General features: G+C 37.4%; 1 protein-coding gene across 1 annotated transcript; it reads left to right on the top strand.

Annotated features, from left to right (window-relative positions):
• The first annotated feature begins 546 nt into the window (after positions 1 to 546).
• LOC138310435 (pre-mRNA-splicing factor CWC25 homolog) lies at positions 547 to 18,858 on the top strand. Its single transcript, XM_069251655.1, has 9 exons — positions 547 to 677; positions 2,648 to 2,741; positions 3,870 to 3,988; positions 4,492 to 4,576; positions 12,219 to 12,288; positions 12,868 to 13,659; positions 14,324 to 14,511; positions 17,181 to 17,342; positions 18,604 to 18,858. The coding sequence occupies exons 2-9, from the start codon at positions 2,692 to 2,694 to the stop codon at positions 18,716 to 18,718; spliced, it is 1,581 nt and encodes a 526-aa protein (XP_069107756.1). The 5' UTR covers positions 547 to 677; positions 2,648 to 2,691; the 3' UTR covers positions 18,719 to 18,858.
• Positions 18,859 to 21,386: the final 2,528 nt, after the last annotated feature.

The following is a 21,386-nucleotide window of genomic DNA, read 5'->3' as shown; positions in this document are numbered from 1 at the left end:
GACTGTTGGTGTCTCCTTGACACCCAACCTTCTATATGACCCTGACTGTTGGTGTCTCCTTGACGCCCAACCTTCTATATGACCCTGACTGTCGGTGTCTCCTTGACGTCCAACCTTCTATATGACCCTGACTGTTGGTGTCTCCTTGACACCCAACCTTCTATATGACACTGTCTGTGTTGTCTTCTTGATACCTTCAATGGTATCAAACTTCGCGTGTCTTTTTTCTGCTCATGATTTTTTCTTATTACCCCGATGCCTGAAGCTCAAAATCAGATAATCAGATGAAGTCATATATAATACATAATCAGCGATACTAACGTAGTTTTCAATTCATGTTAGCTGAGTACATAATGAAAGAACCAATTAATAAAAATGATCGGAATCCTCCACAGCAAGTTTGGTACGAATGGTCAATAAATTCACTTTTAATTAGGCCTAATGTCAATATATTTCGTCAAAAGCTTTGTGTTGATATATTATTGGCCCATATCTGCCTATATTGAAGTGGGGCCGTTATTGCAGTGTGGCCGTTTAAACTATACTCCTTTTTAATGGATCCGAATTGTCTAAACATTGGGACGAATCGTCCTATGTAAGTTACCGAAATCGATGTTTTTCGGACGCTTGAAATCGGGGAAGCGGGCACAGTGAAGCTGTTAGATGTAATCGTACAGGTAAGGCACAGGCGTCTGCTTCTGGTTTGATAAAAATATAAAAAAAACATACCCCTACTATGTATATGAAACAAGGCTTGATCACATAAACAAATACTTCTACTTCTACTTCTAATTGGTAATGACCAACTTCAACAAATTGAAGATAATGTCATGAGAGAGATAGATATGGGATTTGAGTTGATTCCGGTAAAGTCAGTAGATAATGATATATTTATTTTAATATTGGGTATATACTGACGGGAGAGCAGACTTGAATTGTTCAGGAGTGGAGCAGGACGATATGATATGTGCTGGGATCTTATTCCATTCAGAAGAATGATTGTTTTCTGACCTGGGTTTTAGTTTTACAGTATGCAAGTTGGAATGATTGTTGGTGAGCTTACCTGGATTGCCTGTTTGCTGGAATGAGTCTATTTTGTTTACAGATGGCGATTTGATTATAAGCTATTTTGTACATCATGATGAGCCTGGACTCTCTGCGTCTTTCAGCAAGAGGACGCCATTTAAGATCTTTCAGCATATCAGTTACACTAGATGTTCTATGTGTGTAGATGTTCTTGTTTAATACATAACGTGCAGCCCTACGTTGTACTATTTCATTTTTTTCTGTGTTTTCCTGGGTGTAAGGGTCCCATATACTGTACAGGCATATTCTAGGAATGGACGGACTAGTGAATTGTATGCCTGGGACTTAACTGATGCTGAACCTATTTTGATGTTTCTTCGTAAGAAGCCCAGTGTGGAATTGGCTTTTGTAGTGATGTTTTTTATGTGTGAGTCCCATTTAAGGTTTGATTGTATTGTTATGCCCAGGTACTTGGCTTGATCTACGTGTTCTAATGTGTGTCCATGGAGAATGTAATTATGTTTGATTGGAGTTTTCCCTCTGTGTACAGACAAAACGTTGCACTTGCTTGGGTGGAAGGACATCTTCCATGTTTTTTCCCAAAGCGAGAGTTTGTCCAAGTCTTGCTGTAAAGTTTCAGCATCACTGTCAGACTTGACAACTAAGTAGGCAATAGTATCGTCTGCAAACAGACGGATGGTGGAGTTTAGGCCGACAGGGATGTCGTTTATGTAGTAAAGAAATAAACTAGGTCCGAGGACCGATCCCTGGGGCACACCGGAGTGGACTTTGACATAATCAGACACCTCCCCCTCAACCATAACCAGCTGCTTTCTACCAAGAAGGAAATTCTCTATCCAGGTGACAACGTTTCCTCTTATCCCATAGTGCTTTAATTTATGGATGAGGAGGGAGTGACTGACCTTGTCAAAAGCCTTGGCGAAGTCCATAATGAGGATATCAGTCTGATTTCCCTCATCAAGGTTTCTTGATACATCATCGATAAATTCTATCAACTGACTTTCGCATGAACGAGATTTGCGAAAGCCATGTTGAAGCGGGTAAAGGATATTATTTGTGTCAGCATGTGTCATGATGTTAGAGACTACAATGTGTTCCATTATTTTACTACAGATGCAGGTAAGTGATATGGGCCGATAATTTTCAGGGTTGGATTTCTGTCCTTATTTGTAGATTGGTGATATGTTAGCCAGTTTCCAATCATTGGGGACTAGGCCTGTTTTAATGGATTTGTTGAAAATCAAGGATAGTATCGGACATCAACTAACATGGACATGTACAGTACAGGATACGCGTTCATAACACCACGTTACTAAAATTAGACAAGATACTTTTCACATTACAACACCACACTGACAAACACATGTAATGTACATACATATAATCACCAACTAACAGTTAATTAATTAATTGTACCTGTTTCATTTATTTGGATCGCGAAATTCGCGAAGGTAAATTAGAAGCGAATGAAAGTTGGTGTATAGTAAATCTCTGTCAAGTTCAAAGGATTTGTAAACATAATAGCCTTTGTTTGATTTCACCATAATTGTATTTGAAGACAAAATATTTCAAAATTTTTGTTGTACATGTGTCATTTTAGAATCCATCCCCAATTGAAGAAGGTTGACATCAACAGCAAATAAAATGGAGGAATCAGAAAAAAGAAAAGTCAAGGAAATGCTGAAGGAGAGAGAGTATGTATAGATTAAATGAACTGAACAGAAACGAGAATGACCAAAAGCTAGAGATGATTAATAGAATCTTACAATACATGGGTCTGTGAAGTGGACAGGGATATCTCAACCCAAGTGAAAGATTTTGGCCGGTCAACCCGAGGCTTGCCGAGAGCTGACGGCCAAAATCTTTCACAAGGGTTGAGATATCCTTGTCCACTTCACAGACCCATGTTTGATTCTTTTTCTCCCATACTTAGTAGGAAAAAGTGATGAAATTCTACTTGGTTTCCAGCATTTTAATTGAGCCATTATCACAGGAACGTCGCTATGCGTCAAAATTGATGACGTCATCTACAATGCGCGCCACAGTTACGACACATGTATTGATGACGTCACGTTATTGTCTAGCGCCTGTGAGCGGTCTTACACCCCCCTGTTTTTGATAGAGATATCTTTTCCCTAGCGACCACGGGATATCCTGGTGAAGTATTGGAGAATAATAGAACCTCACATGGGTCTGTGACAGGTATTTCTCAACCTGAGTGAAAGATTCTATCCCTGTCCAATTGACCATCCATGTTTGATTCTTTTTCTCCAATACTTAATAGGGAAAATCTATAATTATTCTTCTTGCTTTCCAGACTTTTCATTGCGCCATTATTACAGGAATGTCATTATGTGTCAAAATTGATGATGTCATCGACAGTGCATGATGTCGCTATGCCACATGTATTGATGACGTCACGTTATTGTCTAGCGCGTGTGAGCTGCTAACAGTTCCCTGTGTAAGATAGAGTTATCTTTTCCCTAACAACCACGGGCTATCCCTGTGAGGTATGGGAGAAAATATTAATAACAGGGTTCTCACTAAGATTTTTAATAGATGGTTGAAAATTAATAATAGGTGGTTGGGAGCCACAAGTCCCTGTGGTGGTCATTATTTATTTTTGACAAAAACAGCCGGTTGTAAACAGGGAAATAGACAGCTGTTTTTGCTGGCAACCGGCTTTTGACGAGAACCCTGTTAATAACATTAATATTTATTTCCCATTTGTTAGTTACAAAGTTAAAAAGCATGTCCTGAATAAAACACAGAATAAAATAAAACCAAAACATTCACGGTTGACTAAATGCTATGTATTTCAGGAAGTCAGCTCCTGGCATGGACTGGATGTATAAGGGAGAAAAGCCGAATGAAGAAGACTATCTCCTGGGTAAACGTGTCGACAGACATGTGGAGAAAGAGGAGGACGCACCAAAGCCAGGTGAGCGAGATACAAATTATAAGGAATGGACTGAAGTAAACTCCTGTTTAATAACCAAAAAGTCGACATGAAAATATTAAAGAGTTAGCTGCCCCTGCTAACAGGTAAAGAGGAGTAAGCGCCAAAGCCAGGTGAGCGATGTTCAAGTTATAAAATTGGTAGCTACAGTGAAAGTGAAACTGTGAAACCCTGTTAGTCGAAAAGATGACATGACAATATTAAAGAGTTATCTGCCCATGTGAATAGACTGATTGTGACGTTTCGTGTTTAGGAAAGGTAACATTGTTTTCAACGAAAAAAAAAAAAAAAATCAATTTCGTTTTCATAACAATGATGTCGCAACAAAATTGATACCTTCCCTTAAGGGTGATAACTCTGTACTTATATAGAAAGACAGAAAACTGATTGTTAGTTGTCTGAATATTCACAACTTGCCTGTAACTGTACATGATTTTATCATAATGTGTGATGAAGAGTTTGTTTAAAGTCATTATTATTTTCAGATGACATCTTTGGGGAGAGAATCAAGGCGAACATTGCTCTTGATATGGCGGCTAAAGCCAGAGAAGACCCATTGTTTCTTATACGGTGAGTTACTTCCCTTTATTTTGTATTTCTAATGAGATCTCTTTCAGGGGCGTAGGAAGCGGGGGGGCAGGGGGGGCAACTGCCCCCCCGTTCCCCAGGACGGGGGGGCAAACATGTCTTTTTGCCCCCCCATTTTCGCCGACTGAAATGTTCTAAAAATGCATATTTGAAAGAAAAAAGAGTCCTCCTGCACAATTTTCGTACTTCATTCTAAAAAAATTTCCGCTGCGCGGCGCATTTCCTAAAACGTTCAAGCACATAATGTTCAAACCTTTAATAGTAGTAATTCAATACACATGAACTACACTAAAAATGTCCATTAAGGGATTCTACGTACTGCATTTGTATTTCAAAAATGTCTCTTAAAAGATTACTTTGTTTATATGTCTTAGCAAGACAATTAATTCATTATTATTTTGAGTTACAAAACAATGTGCCGATGGTGTGAAGCCGGTATGTTCAGATCGAGCAGGGCTGCACAATGATATGACGACACAATTATCACAATTATCATTTTTAAATGCAGGTTACTTTAAATCGAAAAATTACCATGGTAAGAACGCTTTAATATCATTAAAATACATCGTTAAACATTCTAAAATCGTAATTTTTTTCCCGGGGGAGACCCCCGGACCCCCCAAACTCCAAAATCTCGCGCCTTCGGACGCTCGCAAATTCATCAAAATGCATTGTAAAACTCATCTTAGCCATTCTAAATCGTAATATTTTTTCCCGGGAAAGACCCCCGAACCCCCATAACACCAAAATCTCGCGCTTTCGGGCGCTCGCAAAATCATCAAAATACACTGTAAAATTCATCTCAGCCATTCTAAATCGTAATATTTTTCCCGGGGTCGACCCCCAGACCCCAAAATCTCACGCCTTCGGCGCTCACACGCTAATTTGGCCAGTTTTCGTTAATTTCCTTTTAGCGACCCCACTGTCTATAAATGTGTACAAGGATTATATTTAATGATATATGAAAAAAGTATATAAAGTATATATGGTTGTGTGTTGAATTAATCTCCTCCTGTAGGTGCGGCGGGGGGGGGGGGGGGGGTTACAAAATATTGAGGACCTTTGCCCCCCCATTACGTTTCATCTTCCTACGCCACTGTCTTTTGTTTATTGACAGTTTTACTGGTATTGAAAAGGATGTGTTTCTAATATCATATAATTAGCAGGGATCAATCTAGGTTTTGGGGGAAACTACCCTTTTTCAAAATAGGGGAAAAGTTTGGCGAAATATAGGGGAATTTTAATCTTCTTAGTTTGGTCCAAAATTATATTCATTTTGACGAAAAAGTACTGAAAAACAACTAATTTTATTTTTAGATTTAGTAAAGCAAGATTCTAAGCTCAATAATGAAAAATTTAAGTTTATCATAAAATATGCAGTAGCTGTATGATAAATATGAAGAAATTTGCAAACAAAAGTCTAAAAAAAAATAATGAAAAATAAGTCACAGGGGAAATTGTGTTAGAAAAACGGTCATTTTTTCACTTCAAATGGGGAATTTTTAAATCTTTATGGGAATTTTAGGCCAGAGGGGAATTCATTCCTTGAGGGGAAGTTTACCCATAAACGGTAATAAATCAGAGCTAGATTGATCACTGGTTAGCAATAACAACAATTTGTTTTGGTTTGATTAAGTTTAAGGGGCCGCGGTGGCCGAGTGGTTAAGATGTCACGACATATTACTATAAGCCCTCCACCTCTGGGTTGCGAGTTCGAATCCCGCGTGGGGCAGTTGCCAGGTACTGAACGCTGATCGGTGGTTTTTCTCAGGTTACTCCGGCTTTTCTCCACCAACAAACCTGGCACGTCCTTACATGACCCTGGCTGTTAATAGGACGTTAAACTAATAAACCCAGATCAAGTTTAATCTCCCACTAAAAGCGAGGGTCATTTAAGGATCATGTACCAGATAAACTAGAGTACATAGAGGAAAACCACTGACCAGCGGTCAGTACCTGGTAACTGCCCCACATGGGATTCAAACTCGTGACCCAAAGCTTGAGGTGGAGGACTTGTAATAATATGTAGGGACATCTGTACCACTTGGACCCTGCAGTCCCTGTAGACAATATTTCAGATTTTTAGGTCATCTGACCGAAGGTCAGGATGACCTATTGTCATCGTGTTTCGTCCGTCGTCGCCGTGCGCCGTCCGCCGTCCGCCGTGCGTCGTGCGTAAGACTATTTATACAAAAGCCTACTCCTCCTTCATCCTTTGATGGATTTCATCCATATTTGGTTTGAAGCATCATTAGGGAAGGACAATCATATTTTATATAAATGAGCCTGGTCCGACCCCTAGGGGCTGAGGGGTGGGGCACCAAAAGGGCAAATTTTCTTATTTTAAGCTTTAAAATCCTACTCCTCCTTCATCCTTGGATGGATTTCATCCATATTTGGTGTGAAACTTCATTAGGGAAGGACAATCATATTTTATATAAATGAGCCTGGTCCGACCCCTAGGGTCAGAGGGGCGGGGCCACAAAAGGGCAAATTTTCTTAATTTTAGCTTTAAAATCCTACTCCTCCTTCATCCTTGGATGGATTTCATCCATATTTGGTTTGTAACATCATTGGGGGAGGACAATCATATTTTATATAAATGAGCCTGGTCAGACCCCTAGGGGCTGAGGGGTGGGGCCCCAAAAGGGCGAATTTTCTTTTTTTAGCTTTAAAATCCTACTCCTCCTTCATCCTTGGATGGATTTCATCCATATTTGGTGTGAAACATTATTGATGAAGGACAATCATATTTTATATAAATGAGCTTGGTCCGACCCCTAGGGGCTGAATGGTGGGGCCCCAAAAGGGCAAATTTTCTTAATTTTAGCTTTAAAAACCTACTCCTCCTTCATCCTTGGATGGATTTCATCCATATTTGGTGTGAAACATCATTTGGGATGGACAATCATATTTTGTATAAATGAGCCTGGTCCGACCCCTAGGGGCTGAGGAGTAGGGCCCCAAAAAGGCAAATTTTCTTAATTTTAGCTTTAAAATCCTACTTCTCCTTCATCCTTGGATGGATTTCATCCATATTTGGTGTGAAACATTATTTGAGACGGACAATCATATTTTCTATAAATGAGCGTGGTCCAACCCCTAGGGGCTGAGGGGTGGGGCCCCCAAAGGGCAAATTTTCTTTTTTAGGTCATCTGACCCGAAGGGTCAGGATGACCTATAGTCATCATGCTTCGTCCGTCGTCGTGCGCCGTGCGCCGTCCGCCGTCCGCCGTGCGCCGTCCGCCGTCCGTAAACTTTTCACATTTCAATCTTCTTCTCAAGTTTGACCAGTGGGATTGAGCTGAAACTTACATGAAATGATCCTGACATGGTCCCGACAAAGTGTTGTTATTTTTCGGGTCGATCCGAAATCCAAGATGGCCGCCACAGCCGCCATCTTGAAAACACATTTTGAACTTCTTCTCAAGTTCTACCAGTGCGATTTGGCTGAGACTTGCATGAAATGATCCTGACATGGTCCCGACAAAGTGTTGTTATTTTTTGGGTCGATCCGAAATCCAAGATGGCCGCCACAGCCGCCATCTTGAAAACACATTTTGAACTTCTTCTCAAGTTCTACAAGTGCGATTTGGCTGAAACTTGCATAAAAATGATCCTGACATGGTCCCGACAAAGTGTTGTTATTTTGCGGGTCGATCCGAAATCCAAGATGGCCGCCACAGCCGCCATCTTGAAAACACATTTTGAACTTCTTCTCAAGTTCTACCGGTGCGATTTGGCTGAAACTTGCATGAAATGATCCTGACATAGTCCCGACAAAGTGTTGTTATTTTTCGGGTCGATCCGAAATCCAAGATGGCCGCCACAGCCGCCATCTTGAAAACACATTTTGAACTTCTTCTCAAGTTCTACTAGTGCAATTTGGCTGAAACTTGCATGAAATGATCCTGACATGGTTCCGACAAAGTGTTGTTATTTTTCGGGTCGATCCGAAATCCAAGATGGCCGCCACAGCCGCCATCTTGAAAACACATTTTGAACTTCTTCTCAAGTTCTACCGGTGCGATTTGGCTGAAACTTGCATGAAATGATCCTGACATAGTCCCGACAAAGTGTTGTTATTTTTCGGGTTGATCCGAAATCCAAGATGGCCGCCACAGCCGCCATCTTGAAAACACATTTTGAACTTCTTCTCAAGTTCTACTTGTGCGATTTGGCTGAAACTTGCATGAAATGATCCTGACATGGTTCCGACAAAGTGTTGTTATTTTCGGGTCGATCCGAAATCCAAGATGGCCGCCACAGCCGCCATCTTGAAAACACATTTTGAACTTCTTCTCAAGTTATACCGGTGCGATTTGGCTGAGACTTGCATGAAATGATCCTGACATGGTCCCGACAAAGTGTTCTTATTTTTCGGGTCGATCCAAAATCCAAGATGGCCGCCACAGCCACCATCTTGAAAACACATTTTGAACTTCTTCTCAAGTTCTACAAGTGCGATTTGGCTGAAACTTGCATGAAATGATCCTGACATGGTCCCGACAAAGTGTTCTTATTTTCGGGTTGATCCGAAATCCAAGATGGCCGCCACAGCTGCCATCTTGAAAACACATTTTGAACTTCTTTTCAAGTTCTACCGGTTCGATTTGGCTGAAACTTGCATGAAAGGAGCCTGACATGGTCCCAACAAAGTGTTGTTACATCTCTGGTTGATCCCCAATCGAAGATGGCAACCATGACACTATATCTAATAAATTTCCTATATGATTATTGCCAAGGTACTCAGATGACCGTTAAGGCCCATGGGCCTCTTGTTTAGCTTTAAAATCCTACTCCTCCTTCATCCTTGGATGGATTTGATCCATATTTGATGTGAAACATCATTGGGGACGGACAATCATATTTGATATAAATGAGCCTGGTCCGACCCCTAGGGGCTGAGAGGTGGGGCCCCAAATGGGGAAATTTTCTTAATTTTAGCTTTAAAATCCTATTCCTCCTCCATCCTTGGATGAATTTTATCCATACTTGGTGTGAAACATCATTGGGGAAACACAATTATATTTTATATAAATGAGTCTGGTCTGAACCCTAGGAACTGAGGGGTGGGGCCCCAAAAGGGCAAATTTTCTTAATTTTAGCTGGCTCACTTCCTGTTTTAAGGTTTCAGTCTCCGATCTCAATGAAAATTGGTCTATAGGGGTTTTAATTGATGCCGAACAACATGCAAACATTTTCGTAAAGATTTTGGTATTCCAAGATGGCAGCTGGCCCACTTCCTGTTTTAAGGTTTCAGTCTCCGATCTCAATGAAAATTGGTCTATAATGGTTTTAATTGATGCCGAACAACATGCAAACATTTTCGTAAAGATTTTGGTATTCCAAGATGGTCGCTGTCCCACTTCCTGTTTTAAGGTTTCAGTCTCCGATCTCAATGAAAATTGGTCTATAGGGGTTTTAATTGATGCCGAACAACATGCAAACATTTTCGTAAAGATTTTGGTATTCCAAGATGGCCGCTGGCCCACTTCCTGTTTTAAGGTTTCAGTCTCCGATCTCAATGAAAATTGGTCTATAGGGGTTTTAATTGATGCCGAACAACATGCAAACATTTTCTTAAAGATTTTGGTATTCCAAGATGGCCGCTGGCCCACTTCCTGTTTTAAGGTTTCAGTCTCCGATCTTAATGAAAATTGGTCTATAGTGGTTTTAATTGATTCAGAAGGGGGAACTTTAGGTAAGGACAATCATATTTTATAAAGGACCGAGGTAAGACCCATGGGGATAGTATGACCGAGGTCCAAAATGGGAGCTTTGCTGAAATTTGGCTTTAAAATCTGACTCCTCCTTATATTAATCCTTGAATGGGTTTCAACCATATTTGGATGAAGGGCTACCAAGTTTGTTCAACAAATGACATTTACCTTTTTCAGAAACTTACATATTCAACTAAGGAGTTCCTTGTATTGTTTATATTAATCGTTAACCAATACTTTATACTGTGACTTTGTTGTTTTGTGCCATGAGTCAGATGACCGTTAAGGCCCATGGGCCTCTTGTTTCAAGATGAATCATATGATAACGCCAAAAAAAAATGTCTGTTTAAGGTTACATCTTTCTCAAATTTCATATGTAGGTTTCCCTAGGACTCTAGTTGTGCATATTGCATTTTGGGACTGATCGGTCAACAAGATGGCCGACAGGCGGCCATCTTGGATTTTGATAGTTAAAGTTTGTTACCGCTATTTCTCAAAAAGTGCTGAAGGGATCTTTCTCAAATTTTATGTACAGGTTTCCCTAGGACTCTAGTTGTGCATATGGCATTTTGGGACTGATCGGTCAACAAGATGGCCGACAGACGGCCATCTTGGATTTTGATAGTTAAAGTTTGTTACCGCTATTTCTCAGAAAGTACTGAAGGGATCTTTCTCAAATTTCATATGTAGGTTTCCCTAGGACCCTTGTTGTGCATATTGCATTTTGGGACCGATCTGTCAACAAGATGGCCGACAGGTGGCCATCTTGGATTTTGATAGTTAAAGTTTGTTACCGCTATTTCTCAAAAAGTGCTGAAGGGATCTTTCTCAAATTTCATATACAGGTTCCCCTAGGACCCTAGTTGTGCATATTACATTTTGGGACCGATCGGTGAACAAGATGGCCGACAGGTGGCCATCTTTGATTTTGATAGTTAAAGTTTGTTACCGCTATTACTCAAAAAGTACTGAAGGGATCTTTCTCAAATTTCATATATAGGTTTCCCTAGGGCCCTAGTTGTGCATATTGCATTTTGGAACCGATCGGTCAACAAGATGGCTTGGATTTTGATAGTTAAAGTTTGTCACCGCTATTTCTCAAAAAGTACTGAAGTAATCGTTTACAAATTTCATATGAAGGTTCCCCAAGGACCCTAGTTATGCATATTGTTAATTGGGCCGATCGGTAAACAAGATGGCCGACCGACAGCCATATTGGATTTTGATTGTTAAAGTTTGTTACCGCTATTTCTCAGAAAGTACTGAAGGGATCTTTCTCAAATTTTATGTGTAGGTTCCCCTTGTACCCTAGTTGTGCATAGTACCTTTTAGGACTGATGCATAATGCCTTTCGGGACTGATCGGTAAACAAGATGGCCAACCGGCCGCCATCTTAGATTTCATTGTTGAAGTTTGTTACCACTATTTCTTAGAAAGTACTATAGCGATCTGTCTCAAATTTTATATGTCATGTGTTTGAAAAAGTTTGAAAAGCAGGGAAAAGATCCCTCTTTCCATTGTCAGACATAGATCTTTCTTTGGTGGGCGCCAAGATCCCTCTGGGATCTCTTGTTTTTAGTGTCTTTCACTCTAAAATAATGGCCGGAACCGGAGTCTGAGATCGAAATTCCATCTTTTAATTTTCAAAAAATTAGGGTCGGGGGTAAAAAATTAGGGGCAGTCTTGTGACCCTAACAGACATATTATTTTTTTTTTGCCTAAGCAATATTCAGCCACTCTATCAGGTCACAAATGATAGAGCGGTGACTCGTGGGTTTCCAACAACGATGCACTAATCACAAAGAAAACAAAACAATGAAACAGATTCTTTAGTTATCTTCATCCTGCTACTTGATATTGTTATTTGAGGTTACATCATCTAAACTGTGTTGTCATTTCAGTAAAAGAGAAGAAGAAGCAAGAAAACGCTTGTTGGAGAACCCAATCAAGATGAAAATGCTCAAGAAAAGTGTGAGTAACATTATCTTAATTATTAACCCAGATAGTATTTGTGATATTTGCATGGCTAAAGGAATCTAACGGTAGCTGACTACAGCCGAGTGGCTAACAACTCTTGTTCCTTAGATTGTTAGCATAGGTTGATGGTTTTTCTCTGTGAACTTTTCATATGGCGATGACAGTTATATTTCTGTTGCATACACAATACACATTTAAGAGTTAATCTTTTCTTATTATTTCTTTGTTTATTCAATCAATAGGATTAATTTACATACCATGTGATACCTGATAATGTTTGTGCGGGACTATTGTTTCTATTGGTGATAGAATGACGTCAAAAGATGATATCCCACGCTAACGTCATTTCAACGGGAATTTTATAAAGAGTTACATTCCATCACGACTGGAGATCCTAGTCCCGCACAAACTTTATCGGGTATCATGTGGTACATGCATTAGTCCCATTGATGAGATTGCTTAATTGTCTGTTACTGGTAACTTCTGTTTCAAATTTCTTAAATTTTCTTGTTTGTCTAAATTTAGCTTTTAATTAATAATCATTGTCAAGTCTTGGTTATCTGTTGCTTTCAGTTGGAGAAACAAAAGAAAAAAGAAAAGAAAAAGAAGAAAAAACGTGATGATTCAGAAGACGATGATTTGATGAAGAAATATCTTTCTATTCTGAGTAAAAAACAAGACAAATCAAAACACAGCAAGTCTCACAAGAAACATCGAAATGACTCGGATGAAAGTGACAGTGAAGATTATTCAAGAAAAAGTAGTGATTTTCATAGAAACAAACATAGAAAAGACTACGATGATCGTAATTCTAGACATTCAAAAAGTCATGTAGACTCTTATGTGAGGAACAGGCAGCAGGATGACTCCGATAATGATTCAAATTGGAGACACAAAAACTGTTACAGAAAAGAAGAAAGACATAAAAACAAGCATCATAGTGACCCTGATCATAGAAACAAATATCATAGTGAATCAGATCTTAGAAACAAACATTGTAGTGACTCTGATCATAAAAACAAGCATCGAAGTGAATCTGATCATGGAAACAAGTATCATATTGAATCTGATCATAGAAACAAGCATCGTAATGAATCAGATCATAGAAATAGCCACTATAGTGACTCTGATAATACAGAAAAAAGAAAAAATACGAAGGACAAAAGAGGAAAAGAATTTGACAGGAGAAGGGAGTCAGATCATCAATCATCGAAGCATCAACACGGTGAGAGACATCAGAAGCCAGAGAGGCAGTCGTCCAGCGATAGCAGTAATGACAGCAGCAATGATGATAGCAGTAATAGTGGGGAATCCAGTGACGACAGTCGTGGATACAAGACAAAGAAATACGGCCTCATTGTCAGTGTAAGTTGTGTATTGTTTTTATAGTAACAATGTGTTAGTCTAGGACTCAAACCATAGGGTTCTTCCATTGTGTTTTTAATATTCTTGTAAAAATTAAGACCTGGATCAGAAAAACTTAATATAATATACAAACATGCATCTCAACTCTCCGATATCTTACACACCAACGCACGCACACCAAATCAAGATGACCCCAGGTCCTAATAGCTACAACGCCAGTGTTCCCTTGGATGTTTTCTACGCGGCAGTATGAATATATACATAGGGTGATATTCTAGTTTTTTTAACCATCAGATCCTCATGTCAGATGGGGCTACAGTGACCAATAAGGGGCAGGAGATCTAGCAGGAAAGCTTAGTCCATAAGTGCTGTGAAAAAATGTCATCAAATGTTATGTTTGCACTGTATCTGTCAGATAATTACGTGCAGCATTTCAGAGCTCGGCGTGTACACAATTAAAAAAATTGTTATACCTACATAAAGTTTGTAAGAATTTCACTTTTAATTGATACTGCTATTTTTATTTAAAAGTGCCACATGGTTTTGAAATTATATGAAATACTGAAATATTAAATCATTTAAATTATTTATGAAGTTGAGTTTTGATTTTTATGATGATCATGATTATATCGATAGGTTTCAAATGGACTCATTTTATTAACAGAAAAACAAAATCCAAACAGGAGCTGAGAGGAAATCTGAAAAATCAAAGAGAGCATCACCTGAACACCGTTCAAGGTCACCAGGGTCACTTAAAAGGTCAAGGTCACCCAGAAGAAGGTCAAGAACACCAGAAGCAAGAAAATCTTCAAAATCTGGAGAAAAGGACAGAAAAAGATATTCTCCTCCAAGGTATATACAGCTTATGGCAATTTTTATTGTAAAATTTTATATACCAGGGATCAATATAGCTCTGATCTACAATGTATTACCGTTTATGGGTAAATTTCCCCTCAAGGAATGAATTTCTCTCTGGCCAAAAATTCCCCTGAAGATTTGAAAACTCCGGATCCCCATTTGAAGCTAAGAATGACCGTTTTTATATTACAATTTCCCCTGTGACTTATTTTTCATTAATTTTGTTAGATTTTTGTTTTCGATGTTTTTCATATTTATCATGCAGCTACTGCATATTTTATGATAAACTCAGAATTTTATTGTTGAACTTAAAATCTTGCTTTGCTAAATCTAAAAATAAAATAAGTTGCTTTACATTATTTTTTCGTCAACATGAAAATAATTTTGGATCAAAATAAGAGATTCAAATCCCCCTTTATTTTGCCAAACTTTTCCCTTATTTTGAAAAAGGTTAGTTTTTTCCGAAAGCCTAGATTGATCCCTGTATACCGTACAATGAGATTGGATGTAAAATTTCCAACTGTATTTATTTATTAGTTTAACGTCCTGTTAACAGCCAGGGTCATTTAAGGACATGCCAGGTTTGTTGGCGGAGGTGGAAGGCTTGTGGTAATATGTCGGGATATCTTAACCACTCGGCCACCGCGGCCCCTATTCCCAACAGATTCGCATTCAGATTCTCTTACAAAATTATGCAATAATAAATTTATGGTATACAGTCACATATCATATCATCAAAGCTTTAATTGTTTCATAATGCTTATCCTCTGGGTGCCCGCATTCACTCACCTGTGTCTATGGCACGTGCTTGTTTACACATGCACATGGACCAAATTAAGGAATCAAATGAGATTTTAATGAGTTCTAACTTCTAATCACTGTTATGGTTAATCTTAATTTCTGCTGCTAATGATAATGACTCCATTGTGAATTAGCCCGATAATTACTTATTGGAAACACTCATTCAATTCTCAGTGCTTCAATAATTCGGTCACATTGTGAGGAGCATGAACTGATATACATAATTTATATACAGTATGCATATTATAGATTCATACATAAACCTTTGCTCCATTTATTAGACATAAATAAACATAATCATCACTGTTTAGACTTAGAGTAGCCTATATTATTGAAGGAATGAAAGCAAAGATAAAGAAAAGTGTTGATGTGATTTGTTTAACTGGGCCCAGTTTCATGAACATTCCTTAAATTTAAGCTTAACTTAAACTTCTCGATAGGAAAGTATTACAGATTTTAAGAAAGACTCCTTAACTTAAAGCTGACAATGCAAGTTAAAAACATGCATTTGAAATCAAATAAATATAACGAAATATTTTTTTCGAAAATTGTTTCTGAGACATCCCCTAGTTATGACAATGTGGTATCCAAGGAAGTGGCCCATTTTTCTTTTGCTCTGCTTAGTAACCTTCACTGGCCAACTTCCGATATAAAGCATGGGACTTGACACACGTGTGTCAACATGTCTTCTCTCAGATACACATGCCCCGATATTGCAAATAACAATGTCAAATTAAAAATAAACACTGCACTCATCTGACAATGTTTCATTAAAGTAATAGATGAATGTGTTGTCAGCTATATCTGAACATATGTCCAAGATGAACTAATAAAACACTTTAATACACACTAGGTTTTACATGTACATGTACACGTGTGTGTCCTTGATAGTTGTGGCTTGTTATGGTCAGTTGAGTGCTAAAACAAGTCCCATACAGTTGTACAGGAAACTTGGCTTTGTTTACCTATTTGTAGGTAATGTACACTGTGGACTGCTAGGTGTATATGTACATGAATGAGCGCACATGTTTTCGATTCACGTGCTATATATTGGGGTCGGTGAAATGGCTGTCCTCAACCGGAGAATGTCTCATAAATGATTCTTGAAATTAAAGTATACTTATTAAAAAAATCATTTTAATAATTTTAACTTGCATCTCAGCTTTAAGATTTTTTTTCTGATCTTCTGTAATGCTTTTCTATGGGGAAATTTAAGTTGAGGAACTCCTTAAATTTACGGAATGTTCATGAAACTGAGCCCTGAAGTCAGATTGCTAGATTGCTACCCCCTCTCCACATCCCCCCTCTACCTTAATCCTTCCTGCTTTGATGGATGTAGCCAGGGGATTTATGCCTTATACTTTCAAAACAAAGTTACAGGCAAACATAATCAGGGGGGCTTATTACCAGACATAGGCCTCTGAAAGAAACTTACTATTGAGTACTGAGTAGAGTTTTTTGTTGGCTGAAGACAGTATTAGACTTAACCCAAAAATCAGAGACTGATATTGTAAAACACAAAAATATGTAACATTCCTTGAAATCTGCATATGGTAAACAAATTTTCTTTCATGTGTGATTTACTTTGGTGAATTTTGCGATCAAAAGAAATTTATGAAAGTTTGTCTTCATTATAATATCCTTATCTTTCTAATATTTAAAGGAATATCCATTAAAATATCCTTATCTTTCTAATATTTAAAGGAATATCCATTTAATTTTTATTCCGCTAAAATTAATCCCTGTGAACCTGTTTTGAAATTGTAATTGCGAAAATCAGAGCCACGAAAAAATAAATTGGACTACGGTACACAGTGTAACAGAATGAAAAATATGGTGATTTTAATTTTTTTTTTAATCAGAAAACTGACATCTGAGGAGAAAAAACGAAAACTTGAAGAAATGATGAGCAACGCAACATGGCGCGAAGATCAGCGTAAACAGAATGTGAGTCGTTACCGGGACGAGGAAGAACAGGAGGCTTTACGTCAGAAAGAGGATTCACACGGAGACAAATTCATCAAGTAAGTATGAAGATGTTAAATGGATGCCGTTGTATATGGTATTTATTTCACACACTTCGTTATTATTCAGTTTAGTTTGTCAAAGAGGATTCACATGGAGACAAATTCATCAAGTAAGTATGAAGATGTTAGTGGATGCCATACGTTGTGTATGGTATTTATTTCATACAGGTTAGTTATTCTTCTGAAGTTAGTTTGATTTATCAAAGAGGATTCACAATCAGTATAAATTAATATATAGTTGTCTTTATATATGGTATTTCTGTTACTCAGGGTAGTTATTCTTCTGAAATTAGTTTAATTTGTCAAAGAGGATTCACACGGAGACAAATTCATCAAGTAAGTATGAAGATGTTAAATGGATGCCGTTGTATATGGTATTTATTTCACACACTTCGTTATTATTCAGTTTAGTTTGTCAAAGAGGATTCACATGGAGACAAATTCATCAAGTAATTATGAAGATGTTAGTGGATGCCATACGTTGTGTATGGTATTTATTTCATACAGGTTAGTTATTCTTCTGAAGTTAGTTTGATTTGTCAAAGAGGATTCACAATCAGTATAAATTAATATATAGTTGTCTTTATATATGGAATTTCTGTTACTCAGGGTAGTTATTCTTCTGAAATTAGTTTAATTTGTCAAAGAGGATTCAAATGGAGACAAATTCATCAAGTAAGTATGAAGGTGTTAAATGGATGCTGTTGTATATGGTATTTATTTCACACACTTAGTTATTCTTCAGAAGTAAGTTTATACAATAGTTTGTCAAAGAGGATTCAAATGGAGACAAGTTCATTAAGGAAGTAAGAAGATGTTAAATGGATGCTGTTGTGTATGGTATTTATTTCATACAGGTTAGTTATTCTTCTGAAGTTGGTTTAATTTGTCAAAGAGGATTTACAATCAGTATACTATGTAGTTTGTTGTTGTATATGGTTTTTCAGTACCCGAAGTTAATTTTTCTTTTGAATTTACCAAAACTATGAATATTAATATATGGAAAAAAGATAATGTATTGCCAGTTATTTTTGCATGTCTGTAATTTCGCGATAATCTAGTGAACAAAAATTTTGTGATACGAGGGATTTACCTATTACTCATCATTTCCTGATTGGAATGTTCACATTCATACTTATGTCAAGTGAAAGTGCGGAAATATCATCCCTGCAATGTTATTGGCTATACATTATATTGGTAAAAAAAACGACACTACGGGCTGGGTGGTGCTGATTTCCTCTTTTCTCCATATTTACAGTTCAATGATGTCTAGCCATGCTGAGAAGAGTTCGGTAGCTGACAGGATCAAAAGAAACAAGTACAACATTCAAAGGACTAAAGCAGACATGAACAAAGACTTTCTCAAAAAATAAATGGTGGAGCACAGACATGAATAGGGTTTTCTCAAAAATAAAAGGAGTAAGGCAGATAGGAACTTTCTCAAAAAGTAAATGAAGGAAAGCAGAAAGAGACTTTCTCAAAAAATAAATGAAGGAAAGCAGAAAGGGACTTTCTCAAAAAGTAAATGAAGGAAAGCAGAATGGGACTTTCTCAAAAAGTAAATGAAGAAAAGCAGAATGGGACTTTCTCAAAACTTAAATGAAGGAAAGCAGAAAGGGATTTTCGCAAAAAAGTGAATGAAGAAAAAGCAGAAAGGGACTTTCTCAAAACTTAAATGAAGGAAAGCAGACAGGAATTGGGGCGGCTTTCTAAAAAAGTAAATGGAGGACATTTGCTATGATAAAAGAGGACATTATTGAAGATAAATTCGGGATGGGATGGGATATGGGGTTGATATTTTTTTAATGAAATAAATAGCTATTTCTGTATATATGTGTTTTTCATTCCAATACTTAGAAACACAAGTGACAAAGGAAACCAAAGATGGCTTATACCCTATCTGTGCCTTGAACTCTTGATCTACAGCTCCTACCTGTCAAACATACATACACCCCTAGTACATTGAATACTATATGGCTGTCATATGTCATGAAAACTGAAGGCTTTGTGTGCTACAGATGAGACTACAGGTAGTTTAGTCTTTCGAAATACATCAAAGAAATGCTTTGAATTTTGACCTTGCTCTCTGTAATCTTCAAAGGAAGTCCTTGCATGCCTGTGATTGGAATGTAAAAGATATAAAAACCAACACAAACTTTCAAAAGGAATATACATTAGTCTTGCATCATTTTTATTTTATATATCATTATTCATTGTTCATATTTATTTCTCATACAATACTTTCAAGATCTTTGGAGCATTTATTTTTAACAACCTTTTAAAGAGACAATTCACTCAGGCTAATTCTTTTACATAACCAAGAAGCCAAATATAACATAAATGTATTGTTCTACATTTCTTATGAAACATATAACGTAAAAAATTGACAAATTCCTTGACATTGTTAAGTATTTTAATTAATATCGTTGAAATATCAAATCGTTGATCAATACGATTAAGCAGGTACAATATGGACGCTGTACCCATACCCGAGCCAAAGTCACGCACGTTAAACAAATGAACTACATAACCACTGAGGAGGTGATAATGATTTTTAGGCAAGACAATTCACCTAACAAGGTAAACACTACCGTCAGAGCAATTCGAGCAGTTCTAGACAAAAGTTGCATTACTCTACGAGTAAGGAACGGTTCGGCATACAAGAAGTTTGACCACAGTGTGTAATAGCTGACAGCGAGCTAGTTTGAACATTTCACACACATGTCACCACCATGGGCTTTTCATGCATATCACAGTAAAACCGACTGATCTTATTTCCATTAGAACTAGTTTTTTCCGGTATATGTACAAACTCCTTTTAATGTTCACTTAGACAGAATTGTCCCTTTAAGGAATAGATTTTTATTTTTGTTGAGTTTATGTGTGTATAATGATAATGGAGCACAAATTATGTAACCCCGGCGAAGCCGGGTTAAGTAAAATTTACTCGGGCTACATTATACACTCATAACCTCAACAAAACAAAAAACTTTCCCTTATATTTACAGTTTTTCACGTAATTGAATAAAATTTATTCTAGTGACAGTTGCATATTTTTTTATTAAAATACCCATAATATTTTCTATCCGGTAATCGTCAACGAATTCGATTGAACAGCTGATTGGAATCGAGTCATTCATATGTTCCCACCAAAAGTGTGGTTATGACCCCACGTTGCTACGCCAGCGACTATTTCCGTAACAATATAATCGCCGCACGTGGTGTACTATCATTATTTAAGGAATAGATTCGCCGGTGTTACACAATCTACAATTGCTCCATTATCATTATACCCCCATAACCCCAACAAAATAAAAATCTATTCCTTATATTTACAGTTTTTCTCGTAAATGAATATTATTTATTCTCGCAACAGTTGCATATTTTTTTATTAAAATACACATATTATTTCCCCTCCCGTTATCGTCAACTAATTTAATTGAACAGCTGATTGGAATTGAGTCATTCATAGGTTCCCACCAAAAGAGTTGCCATGACCCATGACCCATTGTTTATTTTGACAGACATGGGCACATGAAGTGAAACTTAACAACATGGAGTATGTAATGTACGCCAGCGTGAATTCCCGCTATACAAATGAATCGACGTTTTATTACAACGCAACAAGATTTGAATATCATTTTTAAATTTGAAGTAGTTTGATGTGTATATATATTTAGCTGTAGACAAGATTCATTAGTTGGTAATTAATTTCTAATGCGATGACATCAAAATTAATATTAATGGTCATAGAGTACAATTTACAGATTGTCAATATGTAATAAACTTCACAAAGCATGTGTTGTGTAATATATTTATACTGATCTTGATCATTGGTGCCGCAGTGGAGATACAGAATTTCTTTAGATAAATAGAAGATTTTGTAATGCTAGATTTTATTTAAGACAATTGATATCTGGGATTTCGAACTTGGCGGTATGAACGTAAAACATCGAATAAACAGTCACGTACATATATACTCCTTCTTGGATTCAGAGAATTAGTATAATAACACTTACCAAAATAAACCAACTAACCTGT

Source organism: Argopecten irradians, chromosome 16 (genome assembly GCF_041381155.1).
Source record: "Argopecten irradians isolate NY chromosome 16, Ai_NY, whole genome shotgun sequence".
Taxonomy (NCBI): Eukaryota; Metazoa; Mollusca; class Bivalvia; order Pectinida; family Pectinidae; genus Argopecten; species Argopecten irradians.
Note: the sequence above shows the minus strand (reverse complement) of the source record. Positions and strands in the feature narration are given on the sequence as shown.